Below are 18,255 nucleotides of genomic sequence, written 5' to 3'. Positions count from 1 at the left end.
ACCTCAATTTGACATTTCTCCAAGAGGCAAATAAATAAAGGTAGTATGTCTGACATATCTTGCATATGCTGGGCAGCTACATCTGACAGATTCCCTAAAAAGGAAAAATAATGTTGATGACATTTATCTTAGACATTATGGTAACCTTGTTTATCTTCCATGAAAAAAAAAATCAGAAAGCCAGTTTCGGTAACCAAGAACACAATGCGAGTAAGAAATGCCCGTCATTGGGAAGTATTCCAGTATAGACTTGACTCAACTAGCGGTACAGATCCTTGCTACAAAGTATAGAAATGTCCCATTTTCTGTAATCAAGCGGTTACAATACAAGCTGAAGGAAGGTTTTTGTTTTTGTTTTTGCTTTCTCCTACTTACCCCTCAGATCTTACTTCAACGTAAAGTTCTCCAGGTGAGTGCCCTTCCTTTGTTTCCTTAACATACTCCATCTCCCCCATTACTCGCACTGAAAAGATGATCCTTGGCGCACATGTACTTACACAGCTGTACCTTACCCAACTTTGTCCCTGAAACTAAATTTGGGCGGCCCTCCTCCCCACTTGTCTCTCCTCCCCCTCCGCAGGGCTTCCCCACCCCATCCCCACGGTTATCTCAGCCCCGCCCCGCTCCCTGATTGGCTGTTGGGTGGGAGGCTCGTTCCTTCGCTCTCCATTGGCCGCTCAGGCCTCAGGGGAAGGCTCGTTTCCCGGCTCCCAATAGGTCCCCCGCGCAGGCAACCCTCCAACCTCAGAGCAATGGTCATTTCCGGAGTAAGATGGCTGCAGCGCGTGTGCTGAGGACCTGGAGCCGGACTGCAGGGCGTCTGGTAAGCAGGTTGGGCAGATCTGAGGTCGGGAAGGAGTGATTTGTTCGGAGTTACCCGGGAGAGGTGTGTTACTTTGTCCTCCTACTGCTTCGCGTACAGGGCTCGCGTAATGGAGAGGTGGAGGGATGTATGCAAAACGAAGGGCAGCGAAGGTGGCGCTCAACCTGTCTGGAGACCCACTCTCTCTCCTTACCTGGGCGCACTTATGTCGTGACTCGGTCGCCCTCCCGCTTCATCTACAAGCGAAGCCCAACTGTCCTTTCGTTCAGTAGCCTTTCATTGAGCACCATCCGGGTACCGGGCATTGTGGGAGGCACTGGGGAAACAGAGATATACTGTATTCAGTAAACATTTATTGAGCACCCCTTAGTTTCAGACACTGATAATACGACCCCTGCCCTTGAGGAATTTACAGTCTAGAGAAAGAGACTGGGCAAGGAAAGCGTAACACCATAGGTCCTTGCCTCCAAGCAGCTGAGAGGCTCGAGCTTTGTTCTTTGGGTTTAAACCTATCTCCTACATTTGCACCAGTATCTTTCCAACCTTTTAAATCACTAGAGCTAAGACCCACCACCATTTCCCCTTCATTTCTCCCCTTTCACACAGTCTTCTAGCAACAAACGATTAACATCCCAATAATCATAGTGTTTCATCCTATTTGCATAGCGTTTTTCTTCCTGGGTCCCCTCTTCAGAATTTTCCTACGGTGTTGGGCCCCTGATCTTACAAAACCTTCCAAGAGCCTGCTATGTACCAGGTACTGTGCTAGGAATTGGGGGTGCAAATATAAATAAGACAGACACTGATTTCTGCCCCCTCAGAGTTTAATTACAGCCTCGTGGTGTGGCACAGGGGAGAAAGGCAGAGATGGACATTAAAACAAGCAATTACAATTACAGCACGGCATGAGAAGATGGAACAAGTGCCTAGAGCTACAGAGACACATAAGAGGGATCTTGGGGGGGGGTCAGAGAGTTCCCAAAGGATACTGTATAATTTGAGATTTGTGAAAGCTAAGTAGGAGGTAACCAAGAGAAGAAAGCTCTTCTCAGCAGCACCTTACTGGGTATTGGCCTCCCTTCTTTTGAAAGCTCTCCATGCTTGGCTCCCTTCTTTTGAAAGCTCTCTAAGCTGGCTCCACCAGCTTCCTGGTATTTTTTTTCCTACACCTTTGAACACTTTATCCCAACCTCCTCCTCTTTCCTTGCCTAACTTTTAAATATTGGTGTTTTTAAGGGTTCTGGCTTTGCCCCTCTGTGTGCTTCTTGGGCTTCCAGGGTTACCTCATCCACTTCTTCAAATTTAGTTGCCATTTATATGCTGATGATTCCTGAAGTTCCCCAGTCTTCCAGCCAGCTTTACTGCAGACCCATATATCTCACTGTCCTGGAAATCTTCAAATTGCATGTATTTTAGGTGTTTTTCAGCTGTAAGTAATAAACCCAACCAATAAGTAGGAAATCAAGTATCTGTGTATACAAAGCATCTGAAAGTTAGATGGCAGCTGGGATTGATTAAGTGGCTCATCATTATCAGGATTGTCATTTTAGCAATTCATTTGGCCTTTCCCTCAGGGTCACAAGAGGGCTGCTACAACTTTGTATTCAGGGCAGTGAGGAGGAAGTGGTGGTACCATCCAGACTCACTGGCTAGAACTGTGTTACATGGCCACTGCTAGCACAAGGGAGCTTGGAAGGACTAGCCTTTAGCCACCTCACAGTGACTGTTATAATGTCTCCGAGAAACATCAGACCCTAGGCTCTGGAACTAAACCCTCAAACCTGTTTCTCTTGATTCTAGCCTGTAAATCTCAAAAATCTAGTCATTTTTCTCCAAACTGTCTCCAGCTGCAGATATCCTGGACCTTCCTAAGTTGGACTTCCTGCCTCTAATCTTGTGCCTCTCTAACCCATTCTCCATAGTGTAGCCAGAGTGATCTTATAAACTAGGACACAAATTTGAGAATGTCATTTCCTTGCTTAAAACTGCTCTCAGCAAAATGTTCAGAATTCAAATGACTATGAAGCAATATATGATCTGGATCTGTCCAACCTCTCCAGCTTCATTCCTTGCTAAAACCTAACTACCCAGTCCCCACTCTGACACTTCACCCTTAGCTCACACTAAACTACACTAGAAGTATATTGAACAATTTCAGTTAATTGAACACAGGCTGTTTTCTCTCTCTTGACTCCAGACCTTTGCACGTCTATTTCCTCTGCTTTAAAGACTCTTGCCTTACTCCCCTATAGACTTCTCTGCAACACATCTCACCCCCTGGGTGACTCCTACTCATCCTTAGGTCTTACTTCACTTTCTCCAGGTATGGTCCCTCCTTTGTGTTTTCTTAACACTATCTCCCCCATTATAACACTGTTGTAATCACCTGTTTACTTGCTTTTATCTTTCACAATATGGACTATACCTTCCATCAGGGAAGGAATCACATCAATTTTGTTCTCTAATCCTAAATGCCTGGCACATAGTAGGTACTCAATAAACATTTGTTGAACGACTCAGTAAAAAAAAGTCTGTTTTTTCCCATATGTTATAAAAAATCATAAGCAACAAGAGGTCTTATCACCTATAGTAAATTATTAAGAAAGCCTTATTATGTTGTGTTTATACTCCCCTATGGCATCATGCATTTGACTCTTGATTAACTTACCCTATTATCTTGAATTTTTCTATTTTGTCTGTCTTCCTGCAGTAAAGTGTAAGCAATTTGAATTCAGAGACTGTATTCTGTACCTTATTTAGCTTTGAATTCTTGAGCACAGAACAATCCTGTCTTTGGGTATGCTCAACAACTGCCTGCTGAATTATCACTAATTTATTTCCTTATTATGTGAATCTGCTAAACCGTCTTTTCATTACTTTGTATTTTTTTTGTGTTGTTTGTAGAAGACAATGTCTTTCATACTTGAAAAATTATTTTTTTCTCCTCCCTTCCATTTAAAAAAAATAAATTTATTTATCTACTTATTTTTGGCTGCGTGGGGTCTTCATTGCTGTGTGTGGGCTTTCTCTAGTTGTGGCGAGCGGGGGCTACTCTTTAGTTGCGGTGCGCAGGCTTCTCATTGCGGTGGCTTCTCTTGTTGTGGAGCACAGGCTCTAGGCACGCGGGCTTAGTAGTTGTGGCTCACAGGCTCTAGAGCACAGGCTCAGTAGTTGTGGCGCATGGGCTTAGTTGCTCTGCAGCATGTGGGATCTTACCGGACCTGGGCTCAAACCCGTGTGGATTCTTAACCACTGCGCCACCAGCGAAGCCCCTCCCTTTCATTTTTATCCTTCTGTTTTCCTTTTTATACCTTTAGTCGGCAGTTTCACTAATGTGTTTTAGCTTTCTCTTAATAGCCACTCAATCGCTATTTATCACATAATGCCTATTGCACTTAAGTTGCTTTCTTTCTTTTTCTACTTTAAATCTTCTCAGCCAGGAGCCTGTCATTTCATGCCTCAAATACAGTAATTGTTCCTTAACTTTGTCCTTTCTCTCCAAGCTTTACCTGTTATAATCTAACAAACACACACACACACACACCTAGATTAATTTCTTTTTTTATGCTTTCATTTTATTTATTTTTTTATACAGCAGGTTCTTATTAGTCATCCATTTTATACACATCAGTGTATACATGTCAATCCCAATCTCCCAATTCATCACACCACCATCCCCACCCCCCGCCACTCTCCCCCACTTGGTGTCCATACGGTTGTTCTCTACATCTGTGTCTCAATTTCTGCCCTGCAGACCGGTTCATCTGTACCATTTTTCTAGGTTCCACATATATGCGTTAATATACGATATTTGTTTTTCTCTTTCTGACTTACTTCACTCTGTATGACAGTCTCTAGATCCATCCATGTCTCAACAAATGACCCAATTTCATTCCTTTTTATGGCTGAGTAATATTCCATTGTATATATGTACCACAACTTCTTTATCCATTCGTAGGTCTATGGGCATTTAGGTTGCTTCCATGACCTGGCTATTGTAAATAGTGCTGCAATGAACACTGAGGTGCATGTATCTTGTTGAATTATGGTTTTCTCTGGGTATATACCCAGTACTGGGATTGCTGGATCATATGGTAATTCTATTTTTACTTTTTTAAGGAACCTCTATACTGTTCTCCATAGTGGCTGTATCAATTTACATTCCCACCAACAGTGCAAGAGGGTTCCGTTTTCTCCACACCCTCTCCAGCATTTGTTGTTTGTAGATTTTCTGATGATGCCCATTCTAACTGGTGTGAGGTGATACCTCATTGTAGTTTTGATTTGCATTTCTCTAATAATTAGTGATATTGAACAGTTTTTCATGTGCTTCTTGGCCATCTATATGTCTTCTTTTTTCTTTTCTTTTTTTTTTTTTACATCTTTATTGGAGTATAATTGCTTTACAATGGTGAGTTAGTTTCTACCCTATAACAAAGTGAATCAGTTATACATATACATATGTTCCCATATATCTTCCCTCTTGCATCTTCCTCCCTCCCACCCTCCCTATCCCACCCCTCTAGGTGATCACAAAGCACCGAGCTGATCTCCCTGTGCTATGCGGCTGCTTCCCACTAGCCATCTATTTTATGTTTGGTAGTGTATATATGTCTTTGGAGAAATGTCTATTTAGGTCTTCTGCCCATTTTTGGATGGGGTTGTTTATTTTTTTAATATTGAGCTGTATGAGCTGTTTATATATTTTGGAGATTAATCCTTTGTGTGTTGATTCATTTGCAAATATTTTCTCTCATTCTGAAGGTTGTCTTTTTGTCTTGTTTATGGTTTCCTTTGCTGTGCAAAAGCTTTTAAGTTTCATTAGGTCCCATTTGTTTATTTTTGTTTTTATTTCCATTACTCTAGGAGGTGGATCAAAAAAGATCTTGCTGTGATTTATGTCAAAGAGTGTTTTTTCCTATGTTTTCCTCTAAGAGTTTTATAGTCTCCGGTCTTACATTTAGGTCTCGAATCCATTTTGAGTTTATTTTTGTGTATGTGTTAGGGAGTGTTCTAATTTCATTCTTTTACATGTAGCTGTCCAGTTTTCCCAGCACCACTTATTGAAGAGACTGTCTTTTCTCCATTGTTTATCCTTGCCTCCTTTGTCATAGATTAGTTGACCATAGGTGCATGGGTTTATCTGGGTTTATCTCTGAGCTTTCTATCTTGTTCCATTGATCTATCTTTCTGTTTTTGTGCCAGTAGCATATTGTCTTGATGACTGTAGCTTTGTAGTATAGTCTGAAGTCAGGGAGTCTGATTCCTCCAGCTCCGTTTTTATCCCTCAAGACAGCTTTGGCTATTCGGGGTCTTTTGTGTCTCCATACAGATTTTAAGATTTTTTGCTCTAGTTCTGTAAAAAATGCCATTGGTAATTTGATAGGGATTGCATTGAATCTGTAGATTGCTTTGGGTAGTATAGTCATTTTCACAATATTAATTCTTCCAATCCAAGAACATGGTATATCTCTCCATCTGTTGTTATCATCTTTAATTTCTTTCATCAGTGTCTTATAGTTTTCTGCATACAGGTCTTTTGTCTCCCTAGGCAGGTTTATTCCTAGGTATTTTATTCTTTTTGTTGCAGTGGTAAATGGGAGTGTTTCCTTAATTTCTCTTTCAGATTTTTCATCATTAGTGTATAGGAATGCAAGAGATTTCTGTGCATTAATTTTGTGTCCTGCAACTTTACCAAATTCATTGATTAGCTCTAGTAGTTTTCTGGTGGCATCCTTAGGATTCTCTGTGTATAGTATCATGTCACCTGCAAACAGTGACAGCTTTACTTCTTCTTTTCCAATTTGTATTCCTTTTATTTCTTTTTCTTCTCTGATTGCCATGGCTAGGACTTCCAAAACTATGTTGAATAATAGTGGTGAGAGTGGACATCCTTGTCTTCTTCCTGATCTTAGAGGAAATGGTTTCAGTTTTTCACCATTGAGAATGATGTTTGCTGTGGGTTTGTCATATGTGGCCTTTATTATGTGGAGGTAGGTTCCTTGTATACCCACTTTCTGGAGAGTTTGTATCATAAATGGGTGTTGAATTTTGTCAAAAGCTTTTTCTGCATCTATTGAGATGATCATATGGTTTTAATTTTCAATTTGTTAATATGGTGTATCACATTGATTGATTTGAGTATATTGAAGAATCCTTGCATCCCTGGGATAAATCCCACTGGATCATGGTGTATGATCCTTTTAATGTGTCGTTGGATTTTGTTTGCTAGTATTTTGTTGAGGATTTTTGCCTATATATTCATCAGTGATATTGGTCTGTAATTTTGGTTTTTTTTGTAGTATCTTTGTCTGGTTTTGGTATCAGGGTAATAGTGATCTCATAGAATGAGTTTGGGAGTGTTTCTTCCTCTGCAATTTTTTGGAAGAGTTTGAGAAGGATCAGTGTTAGCTCTTCTCTAAATGTTTGATAGAATTCACCTGTGAAGCCATCTGGTCTTGGACTTTCGCTTGTTGGACGATTAATCCTTTTTCTTCAATAACCCATAATGTATGAGTTCAAACTCCTTAATCTGACATTTACAGTCATCAACAGTTTGGTCCTTGAGCTCCTTCCACTGCTCCCTTTGATAAATTTGATCAAAGCAAATCATACAACTCAGCATTAAAAAATGGGCAGAATTGAATAGACATTTTTCCAGAGAAGAAATCCATATGGCCAACAGGCACATGAAAGATGCTCAACACTGCTAATCATCAGGCAAATGCAAACTAAAACCACAATGAGATATCACCTTACACCTGTCAAAATGGCTATCATCAAAAAGAACACCAATAACAAACGCTGGCGAGGATGTGGAGAAAAGGGAACCCTTGTACACTGTTGGTGGAAATGTAAATTGGTGCAGCCACTGTGGAAAACAGTATGGAGGTTTCTCCAAAAAACTAAAAATAGAACTACCATATGACCCAGCAGTGCTGCTCCTGGGTACATATCCAAAAAAAAAAACAAAACACTAATTTGAAAAGATATATGTACCGTAATGTTCATAGCAGCATTATTTACAATTACCAAGATATGGAAGCAACCTAAGTGCCCATCAACAGATGAATGGATCAAGAAGATGTGATATACATACATATATATGTATCTATCTATCTACTATCTATCTATATATATATGTAATGGAATACTATTCAGTCATAAAAAAGAATGAAATTTTGCCATTTGCAGCAACATGGATGGACTTGAAAAGCATTATGCTAAGTGAAGTAAGTCAGAGAAAGAAAAGGACTGTATGTAATCACTTATGTGTGGAATCTAAAAAATACAACAAACTAGTGAATAGAACAAAAAAGCAGCAGACTCACAGATATAGAGAACAAGCTAGTGGTTTCCAGTAGGAGGGAGGGCAATATACGGGTGACGGTGTGGGAGATACAAATTTATGGGTGTAAGATAGGCTCAAGGATGCATTGTACAACATGGGGAATATAGCCAAAATTTTGTAAGAACCGTAAATGGACTGTAACCTTTAAAAATTGTATAATTTTTTTTAAAGTGTGATGTAGTTTATCAGGTATTAATAACATTGAAATGTTAACTTTCAAAATAAAATATTGTACCTTTCACACACTTAGGTTTTGATATAACAAATGAAATACATTCAGTCCTACTTATTTCTGTAACATTGTATTTTATTATATTAGGATTTTATATAAAATATCAATCAATAGTTAAATCTAAAGAGTCATCTATAAATTATGATAAGAAAACCTTTGGGGACAATACTATGTGTGTTTTTCAGTGTCTTTAGATGCTAAAGGAGTCACCTTTTTTTAAGAATAAAAAAGTGATTATTTATTTATTTTTGGCTGCGTTCGGTCTTTGTTGCTGCACGCGGGCTTTTGCGGCGAGCGGGGTCTACTCTTCATTGCGGTGCGTGGGCTTCTCGTTGCGGTGGCTTGTTGTGGAGTACAGGCTGTAGGCACGCGGGCTTCAGTAGTTGTGGCACATGGGCTCAGTAGTTGTGGCTTGCGGGCTCTAGAGCGTGGGCTTCAGTAGTTGTGGCGCACAGGCTTAGTTGCTCCGCCACATGTGGGATCTTCCCAAACCCGTGTCCCCTGCATTGGCAGATGGATTCTTAACCACTGTGCCACCAGGGAAGCCTGCTAGCAGTCACTTTTGAATTCTTTAGTTGTTTTATTTCAGGAAGCCTTTAATGACTCAAATACACCTACAGGCTGTTGTGTTTATACAGAAAACATTGTTAAAACTTTTTTACTTTCATAGGGAATTTTAGGCAAGGATCATAAGCACGTGGACAAATCAGGATATAATTTTACTAAACAAGGGAATTCCCTGGCGGTCCAGTGGTTAGGACTCCCTGCTTCCACTGCAGGGGGCACAAGTTCAATCCCTGGTTGGGGAACTAAGATACCGCATGCCTCGCGGCATAGCCAAAATAAATAAATAAACAAAAGAACAAGAAAATATGCTGTGTGCTAGGTTTTGAATTCCTTTGGTTTCTTAACCAGAAACTTGTCACTGATGCCAAGTGTTCTGATTTCAGCCTAGATAATTTCATATTGTTTATGTCATGATAATGATTGTTCTACTTTTAGAATAGACTTGAAATTCAATATATACTTAGAGATACGCCATTAAGATCATTTATGAAAGCTTTTACTGTTTTGTTTTCCCATCTCTAGATTTGTGTCCGCTACTTTCAAACATGTGGTAATATTCATGTTTTGAAACCAAACTATGTGTCTTTCTTTGGTTATACTTCATTCAAGTATAATCATCCACATCAGCTGCTGAAAACAACTGCTGGTAAGTATAATCTCAGAATAACCTGTACAGCATAATGTTTTATATTTATTCAGTAACTGAAGACTTATCGAAGTAAAAAAGTTGACCTTTTACTTCTAGCCTGGCCCTCCTTGCTCTCCCCACATCTATCCAATTCTCATTTTCTTTTCTTTTCTTTTTTTTTGCACCCACTCCCCTTTCACATACTTTCCCTTAATACTGTGTCTTCATAATGCTGGGACTGGGTTCTCTTGGGCCCTCTGTTGTTTATCATATGACTTACCTAAGTGCAACAGTCAGCATTGATATGACTTAGATTAAATTGTTGACTTAGTAGATTGTGTCCTTGTACTCACTGTATTACTGTTTTTTGGATGAGGCACTTAATCTGTCATGTTAAGATAGTGTGATGAGGTGCTTGTGTAGATAGAAAGTTCTCTGGCTTTTACCACTTAATTACCTTTCCCCCAACTTTTTCTACCTTGCAAAGAACTTGAGACTTAAGTATTAGATTTGGCAAAGGCACTAAAACTTTTTTTTTTCCTGATGTTCTATTTAGAACCCTGGTAAAGAACCCTAGACTTTCGTTACAGCGTTAAGCTTTTGACAGATACTTAGTGCCTTAGTCTGTGCTAGTGATGAAAAATAACGGAATTCCAGGCGGATCCAACCCCTGAGATCAATTAGTCCTTCCATGCCTTGTATATGCCTTCTTCCGCATCACCCTAAGATATGTAAACCTTATCTTCACCATTTAAAAAAAAAAAGATTTCTATTTTCAAAAGTTGATCTTTTCTCTTTACTTCTCAGAGAAAATAGAGGCCATTCAAGCAGAAACTCCAACTTCCTACCCTAGTCTCTAAACGCTTAAGGAGCTTTGGGTTACTAGCTGTGTAACCTTATGCAAGTTACTTAATTTCTCTCTGTTTCATCATTTGGAAAATGGGAGTAACATAGTATCCAACTTTGTATCTTGTGAGAGCAAATCCAGTCAATACAGGTAACTGACTGATCACCAACTCCATGCCAAAGCCCTGCTCTACATACTTGGGATACATCCTCTTCCAATTCTTCCCTAACTCAGTAAACAGTTAGGCTAGAAACCTGAAGCCATCTCGATACTTGTCTCACATCACCTTGATTACCAAGATATAGTAATATTACATCTTAAATGTTTCTTAAATCTGTCTTCGCCTTTTCAGACAGCTTTGAAAATATGTAAATATATTAAGTTCTATACTTCAGTTTCTTACCTACAATAGCCTCCTAACTGCTTTCTCTGCCACCCCTCCCCCAATCCTTTCCATCACACTCCTGCCAGAGATATTTTTCTCTAAAATTATAGATATAAAGTTATAGGTCTGAAATTGTAGATGGGACTCCTATCAGCCAATTATTTCTGAATAATAACCTTCCCCACAACTTAGTGGATTAAAGGAACAATGATTTATTGTTCCTCAGGATTCTGGGGGTGGGTTGGTCGGGTGGCTCCTCTGCTGGTTTCACCTGGGCTCACTAATGTGACTGGATTCAGCTACAAGGTCATCTGCTGGTTTTACCTGGGCTCACTAATGTGACTGGATTCAGCTACAAGGTCATCTGGGTCGGAAGGTCCAAGATGGTCTTACTCATATGTCTGAAAGTTGGTGCTGGTTTTTAGCTGGGGCATCTCATTTCTCCTCCACGTGGTGTCTCTCATCCTCCAGTAGACTAGAACAGCTTCCTTACGTGGGGATCTCAAGGCATATTCCAAGAGGGAGAAAGTGGAGGCTGCGAGGTCCTGTGAGGCTTGCGCTCCAGAACCTACAGCTTTACTTCTGCTGTATTCTATTGGTCAAAACAAGTCACAGGCCAGCATAGATTTAACTAGTGGTAAGATAAACTGTACCTCTAATGGGAACAGCTGCAAAGAATTAATGACCATAATTATTTACCACTGATTCCTAATTACCTCTAGGATACGTTCCAAACACCTCACCTCATCATGGCACAAAGCCTTAAATCTGGGCTGATTTCTTGCCAAGTACACTATCCTCAGCTGTACAGATGTGTTTGTCATTCCCTAACCATGCTGTGTACTACCATATTCCCATGCCCTTTCGCATGCTGTTCCTTGCATAATATTGCTTTGTACAGAGGTGCCATGGTGTACTTACTTGCCATTTTTTGATTACTTCAGTTGGTTTCCAATTCTTTATTATAACTCTATGATAACTATTCCTGAGCAGAAATCTTCATGTACCTCTCTATTTCTTCAAGGAAAAAAGTCTTTAAAGTAAAATTACCTATGGAGTCAAAGAAACAGACTTTTTTTTTTTTTTAAGGTTTTTGATTCTTAATGCCAAACTATTTTTCAGAAAGGTTCCAGTTTATACTCTGAGCAGCAGGCTGTGAGAGGCCCCACTTACTAGAGAGGAAACAAGAGGTGCTTAAGACCTCCATATCAAAAGTGTATTTCATATTTCTTAACTACTAATCTCCTCATATTTATTAAAGAAAAATTTCCTACCTTAATCAGCTTGTTGTATATTTTATAAGCAATTTTGATTAATAGTAGTTTAAAGATAGAGGAGCGCTCTTCAGTCACTTCAGAGCCATTTGTTAATTTGGAAAAGTGAGAGGATCGATACATACTTTCTGTCTTGGGAATAATTACCATAAATTATCATTGGCATCTAAGTGTTATAAAGACGGTGTAGAAATTTGAAAAGGAGTAAAAAAATGCTAAGAGAAAATAGAAGACTAAAATTTAAGAAGTTGGTAGAACATCATTTGGGCGAATAAAAATTTTCCAAGTCTTCTAGGTATGGATCTGCCTGATCTTTAGACCCTGGGAATGAGAAGAGTTGTATGAAGTCAAAAGAGGTTTAAGAGCAGGCCATTGATGTTTATTATAGTTTCGTAACTTGAAACAAGGAGATCCAGCTGAACCTCCCTTTGTCTAATATCTTGTTCTATTTTCTGTTCATTGCTATTATCGCAAAATCTCATTTGTTGGAAGGGCCTCCTATACCCTTGTAAAAGAACATTATTTTGGAAATTGGAAAATGTCAGTTCTGTGGCAATATCAATAGGTCTGTGTCACTGAATAAGTTATATAAATCTGGGTGGTTATGAATGATGGTTATGCTTTTAAACATTATAAAATGCTTTTTAAAATCTATAAAAATGGAATGATTTCTGCCTCTGCTTGAGAATATTTTCTAATTTTAGATGTCAAAGCATCTGTCTATTAGTAATATATTACATATTTAATGAGATCATTTCTCATTTGTCTTTGAAGCTCTACAGGGACAGATTGTTCAGTTCAAACTCTCAGACATTGGTGAAGGGATTACAGAAGTAACTGTTAAAGAATGGTAAGTTATTCTGAAAAAATTTTTAAGTAAGTATAAAAATAATTTGAGTAAAAATAAGTAGAAATCTATTTAAATTGAGACATCTCTTTCTGTAACATATAATGATTTTTTTAAAACAATAAGGTAAATCTAGTTTGTGTTGCCAATATGCTGATGGCACAAGTCATCCTACAGTATGGCATTTTATTCAGTGTAATTTATTAAGGATTATTTTTTCCTCATTTAAAAAATTTTTTCGTTACCCACCCCTCACTTCAGCTAAAAAAAGAGAAATTTGCCTCTAAAATATATTAAGTTGATATGACCATGTGTTTTGAAAAGCATTTAATGTATGAATTTAGAGCTTTTTTCCAAACTATTTTAAAATAATCATGTGGTCTAAGGTCTCTTTACTGAAAATGACTTCAGTAAGAATGCAAGTACATTTGACTCACCATTACCTGAGACTTTGCCTATATTTTTAGAAAAGGTTACAATATTAAACCAAAAGGCATGAATCAAAAAATAATTTTCGAAAGGTTAAAAAAAGGTTAAAAAAAAAGGTTTGAAACAAAAATGAAAAAGCTCTTTACTTAGTCATCCTTCTATCCCTTTTCTTTCTTTCCCTTTCTGGAAAAAAAGGAAACACCTCTGGGTACTGAAATAATTTTCAAAGATTTCTAGAAGTAACAGTTAAGGTGAGTCAATAGATTCTCTCCCACAATTGTATACTGTTAAAGATCCTTTAAAAATCTGATTCAGCCACCTGAACATTCTTTCCCTGCAGTTCTCATTATAATTGCTTTGCAGGTTATAAGAGGACTATAATAACATAAATGTACTTTATGGTTTTGTATCTATTGCATTGTGCGATCAAGGAAACAGCAATGCCCTCAGGTCGGAAGAACCTGAATCTGAAACTTATTAGCCATCTTAGAAACAAACACTAAGAACTCAAACTAAAATTCATGAAATTAAAAGGGATGTATATTGAGGATATCCATTTTTAAAATTTAATTCTAGAAATAATAGGCATTATTAAAATTTGATAAAGCCTAAGACAATACTAGGAAATAACACTTAAAATACATTTTTCATATTTGAGGCAGAAAACCTGACAATTAAATTTTTGGATTATAGATCTATGAATTTTTAATTATTTTGAAATTTTTTATATTTCTTGAAGAGGCATCAAAGAGCCTCTGGAAGCTACTGTAGTCTCTTCTGAAACATTCTTTGGTATACTATCTGGGACCAAATGCTGGGCTCGATGGATACTGATCTAATTCAGTGTAGCATTTATATTGTTAAGATGATCTGTATTATCATTGCTCATATAAAAGTGTCTTGCATCTTTTTCTTTTAGGTATGTAAAAGAAGGAGATACAGTGTCTCAGTTTGATAGCATCTGTGAAGTTCAAAGTGATAAAGCTTCTGTTACTATCACTAGTCGTTACGATGGAGTCATTAAAAAACTATATTATAATCTAGACGATATTGCCTATGTGGGAAAGCCATTAGTAGACATAGAAACGGAAGCTTTAAAAGGTACTGTATATATATGTTCATCTATTTTGCCAAATTGATTACTGCTGTCCTTTTGTCATTGGGTACCAATTGAAAGTGGAGTTTACTTTTAACAACTTACAGGATTTGATTTGGGGGTTTAGAAGCTGAAATCAGGAAAATAGGAAATGTACTCTGTGATGCATGATTATCTTTTGACCAGTTACCATGTTAAAAACATGTACAGTAATAGTTCATTTATCTGGAGGCCTACCTTCTGGAAACTTTGGTGTTCAAAGAAGCAAGAAGCTCTCTTGGGAATTAAAGGTTCAAGCTTTAAACACTGGTCACTAATAAAACTTGGAATATGCACAGATTAAATCTCACATAATGGGATTGCTCTGTTTGCTGCTGATACGAAAACCGAAACACACTCTCATTGGTGATGGTTATGAAAGCCATATTTCTTAAAGAGAAGTAGAAGACAAAAGGAGGAAAATCAGAATGAGAAGCAAAGAAACTAGCATTCAGAAGCAGCAGCAACCATAGCACTTATAAGCAGTAGATGTCCTGACAAAAGGGAATTCGTTATAAGAACGTTACTGGAAAATTAAAACAGTGCACTGTCCCTATGGTAGCAAATAGCTGGCTCTCTACATCAGAAGTTCCCTTTGGCATTGTTGTGATATACCAAGGTTATGTCATCTAGGAAGCTTTGATGTGGGGGCAGGGGGAGCACAGTCTGTGATGCAACCCTAAGCCCACAATCTATCTGGAAGTGCTGAGATAAAGACATCTCAGTAGTGTAATTTGGAAGTCTAGAAGGAGTCTGAATTAGAGTGGCTGGCTGACTCTTAGTCCTGCAGTCTATACAATAATATAATAACTAATATCATAGTCATACTTTATAAAATGTTTCACACTTAGTATTTTATTCTTATTTGTGAGGTATTCCAGTTTAATGGATGAAGAATCATTGGGTAATTTGCCCAATGGCAGTGACAAAGCCAAATTTAGAACTTGGATGTCCTGAGTCTTTGTCGAGAATATTTTCAGCTATAACATGTTGCCTCCAAAAGCTGGAAGGTAACTTATTAAAGCCTTCCTATTATTTATTTAATTTCTATTATTATAAAAACAGGATGCATGCATTGTAGAAAGTTACAAAATGCAGAAAAACGAAAATAAGAAAATGAAAACACATTCCTACAACTCATTAATCACCACTCTTAACACATTAGTGTATGTCATTCCAGACATTTTTCTAGGCACTTGTACATATGCATTTTGGTATTTTTTTTTCTCCCCACCTTCATTGGAGTATAATTGCTTTACAATGTTGTGTTAGTCTCTGCTGTACAACAAAGTGAATCGGCTATATGTATACATACATCCCCATATCCCCTCCCTCTTAAGCCTTCCCTCCCACCCTCCCTATCCCATCCCTCTAGGTCGTCACAAAGCATCAACTTGATCTCCCTGTGCTATGCAACAGCTTCCCAGTAGCCATCCATTTTACATTTGGTAGTGTATATATGTCCATGCCACTCTCTCACTTCGTCCCAGCTTCCCCTTCTCCCCCTGTGTCCTCAAGTCCGTTTTCTATGTCAGTGTCTTTATTCCTGCCCTGCCACTAGGTTCATCAGTACCACTTTTTTATATTCCATATATATGCGTTAGCAATACGGTATTTGTTTTTCTCTTTATGGCTTACTTCACTCTGTATGACAGACTCTAGGTCCATCCACCTCACTACAAATAACTCAACTTCATTCCTTTTTTTTTTTTAATTTTATTTATTTATTTTTTTTTTGCGGTACGCGGGCCTCTCATTGTTGTGGCCTCTCCCGTTGAGGAGCATAGGCTCCAGACGCGCAGGCTCAGCAGCCATGGCTCACGGGCCCAGCTGCTCCACGGCACGTGGGATCTTCCCGGACCGGAGCACGAACCCATGTCCCCTGCATCGGCAGGCAGACTCTCAACCACTGCGCCACCAGGGAAGCCCAACTTCATTCCTTTTAATGGCTGAGTAATATTCCATTGTATATATGTGCCACATCTTCTTTATCCATTCATTTAGGTTGCTTCCATGTCCTGGCTATTGTAAATAGTGCTGCAGTGAACATTGGGGTACATGACTCTTTTTGAATTATAGTTTTCTCAGGATATATGCCCAGTAGTGGGATTGCTGTGTCATATGGTAGTTCTATTTTTAGTTTTTTAAGGAACCTCCATACTGTTCTCCACAGTGGCTGTATCAATTTACATTCCCACTAACAGTGCAGGAGGGTTCTCTTTTCTCCACACCCTCTCCAGCATTTATTGTTTGTAGATTTTTTGGTGATGGCCATTCTGACAGGTGTGAAGTGATACCTCATTGTGGTTTTGATTTGCATTTCTCTAATGATTAGTGATGTTGAGCATAATTTCATGTGTTTGTTGGCCATCTGTATATCTTCTTGGAGAAATGTCTATTTAGGTCTTCTGCCCATTTTTGGATTGGGTTGTTTGTTTTTTTGCTATTGAGCTGCATGAGCTGCTTGTATATTTTGGAGATTAATCCTTTGTCAGTTGCTTCTTTTGCAAATATTTTCTCCCATTCTGAGGGTTGTCTTTTCATCTTGTTTATGGTTCCCTTTGCTGTGCAAAAGCTTTTAAGTTTAATTGGTCCCATTTGTTTATTTTTGTTTTTATTTTCATTACTCTAGGAGGTGGGTCAAAAAGGATCTTGCTGTGATTTATGTCATAGAGTGTTCTGCCTATGTTTTCCTCTAAGAGTTTTATAGTGTCTGGCCCTACATTTATTTATTTTATTTTATGTTTAACATCTTTATTGGAGTGTAATTGCTTTACAAGGGTGTGTTAGCTTCTGCTTTATAACAAAGTGAATCAGCTATACATATACATATATCCCCATATCTCCTCCCTCTTGCATCTCCCTCCCACCCTCCCTATCCTACCCTTTAGGTCTTTAATCCATTTTGAGTTTATTTTTGGGTATGGCGTTAGGGAGCATTCTGATTTCATTCTTTTACATGTAGCTGTCCAGTTTTTCCAGCACTGTTTATTGAAGAGGCTGTCTTTTTTCCATTGTATATTCTTGCCTTCTTTGTCAAAGATAAGGTAACCATATGTGCGTGGGTTTATCTCTGGGCTTTCTATCCTGTTCTGTTGATCTGTATTTCTTTTTTTGTGCCAGTACCATACTGTCTTGATTACTGTAGCTCTGTAGTATAGTCTGAAGTCAGGGAGCCTGATTCCTCCAGCTCCATTTTTCTTTCTCAAGATTGCTTTGGCTATTTGGGATCTTTTGTATTTCCATACAAATTGTAAAATTTCTTGTTCTAGTTCTTTAAAAAATGCCATTGGTAATTTGATAGGGATTGCATTGAACCTGTAGATTGCTTTGGGTAGTGTAGTCATTTTCACAATATTGATTCTTCCAATCCAGGAGCATGGTATATCACTCCATCTGTTTATGTCATCTTTGATTTCTTTCATCAGTGTTTTATAGTTTTCTGAGTACAGGTCTTTTGCCTCCTTAGGTAGGTTTATCCCTAGGTATTTTAATATTTTTGTTGCAGTGGTAAATGGGATTGTTTCCTTAATTTCTCTTTCTGAACTTTCGTTGTTAGTGTATAGGAATGCAAGAGATTTCTGTGCATTAATTTTGTATCCTGCAAACCTACCAAATTCATTGATTAGTTCTAGTAGTTTTCTGGTGGCATCTTTAGGATTTTCTATTTATAGTATCATGTCATCAGCAGCAGTGACAGCTTTACTTCTTCTTTTCCAATTTGTATTCCTTTTATT

At 38.3% G+C, this 18,255-nt stretch overlaps 1 protein-coding gene across 2 annotated transcripts in view; it reads left to right on the top strand.

Moving 5' to 3' along the window:
* Positions 1 to 772: 772 nt before the first annotated feature.
* DBT (dihydrolipoamide branched chain transacylase E2) overlaps positions 773 to 18,255 on the top strand; it is a gene marked incomplete at both ends in the record, with an annotated part of 43,992 nt that continues 26,509 nt past the window's right edge. The window contains 4 exons of one of the 2 annotated variants that reach the window (XM_079698382.1): positions 773 to 823; positions 9,496 to 9,619; positions 12,882 to 12,957; positions 14,303 to 14,484. In XM_079698382.1, the coding sequence (XP_079554508.1) occupies positions 773 to 823; positions 9,496 to 9,619; positions 12,882 to 12,957; positions 14,303 to 14,484 (433 nt within the window). Of the gene's footprint in view, positions 824 to 9,495; positions 9,620 to 12,881; positions 12,959 to 14,279; positions 14,485 to 18,255 lie in introns of both variants that reach the window. The other variant, XM_079698381.1, reaches the window with a different exon arrangement.

The sequence above is a fragment of the Hyperoodon ampullatus genome, assembly GCF_949752795.1.
Source record: "Hyperoodon ampullatus genome assembly, chromosome: 2".
Taxonomy (NCBI): Eukaryota; Metazoa; Chordata; class Mammalia; order Artiodactyla; family Ziphiidae; genus Hyperoodon; species Hyperoodon ampullatus.
Note: the sequence above shows the minus strand (reverse complement) of the source record. Positions and strands in the feature narration are given on the sequence as shown.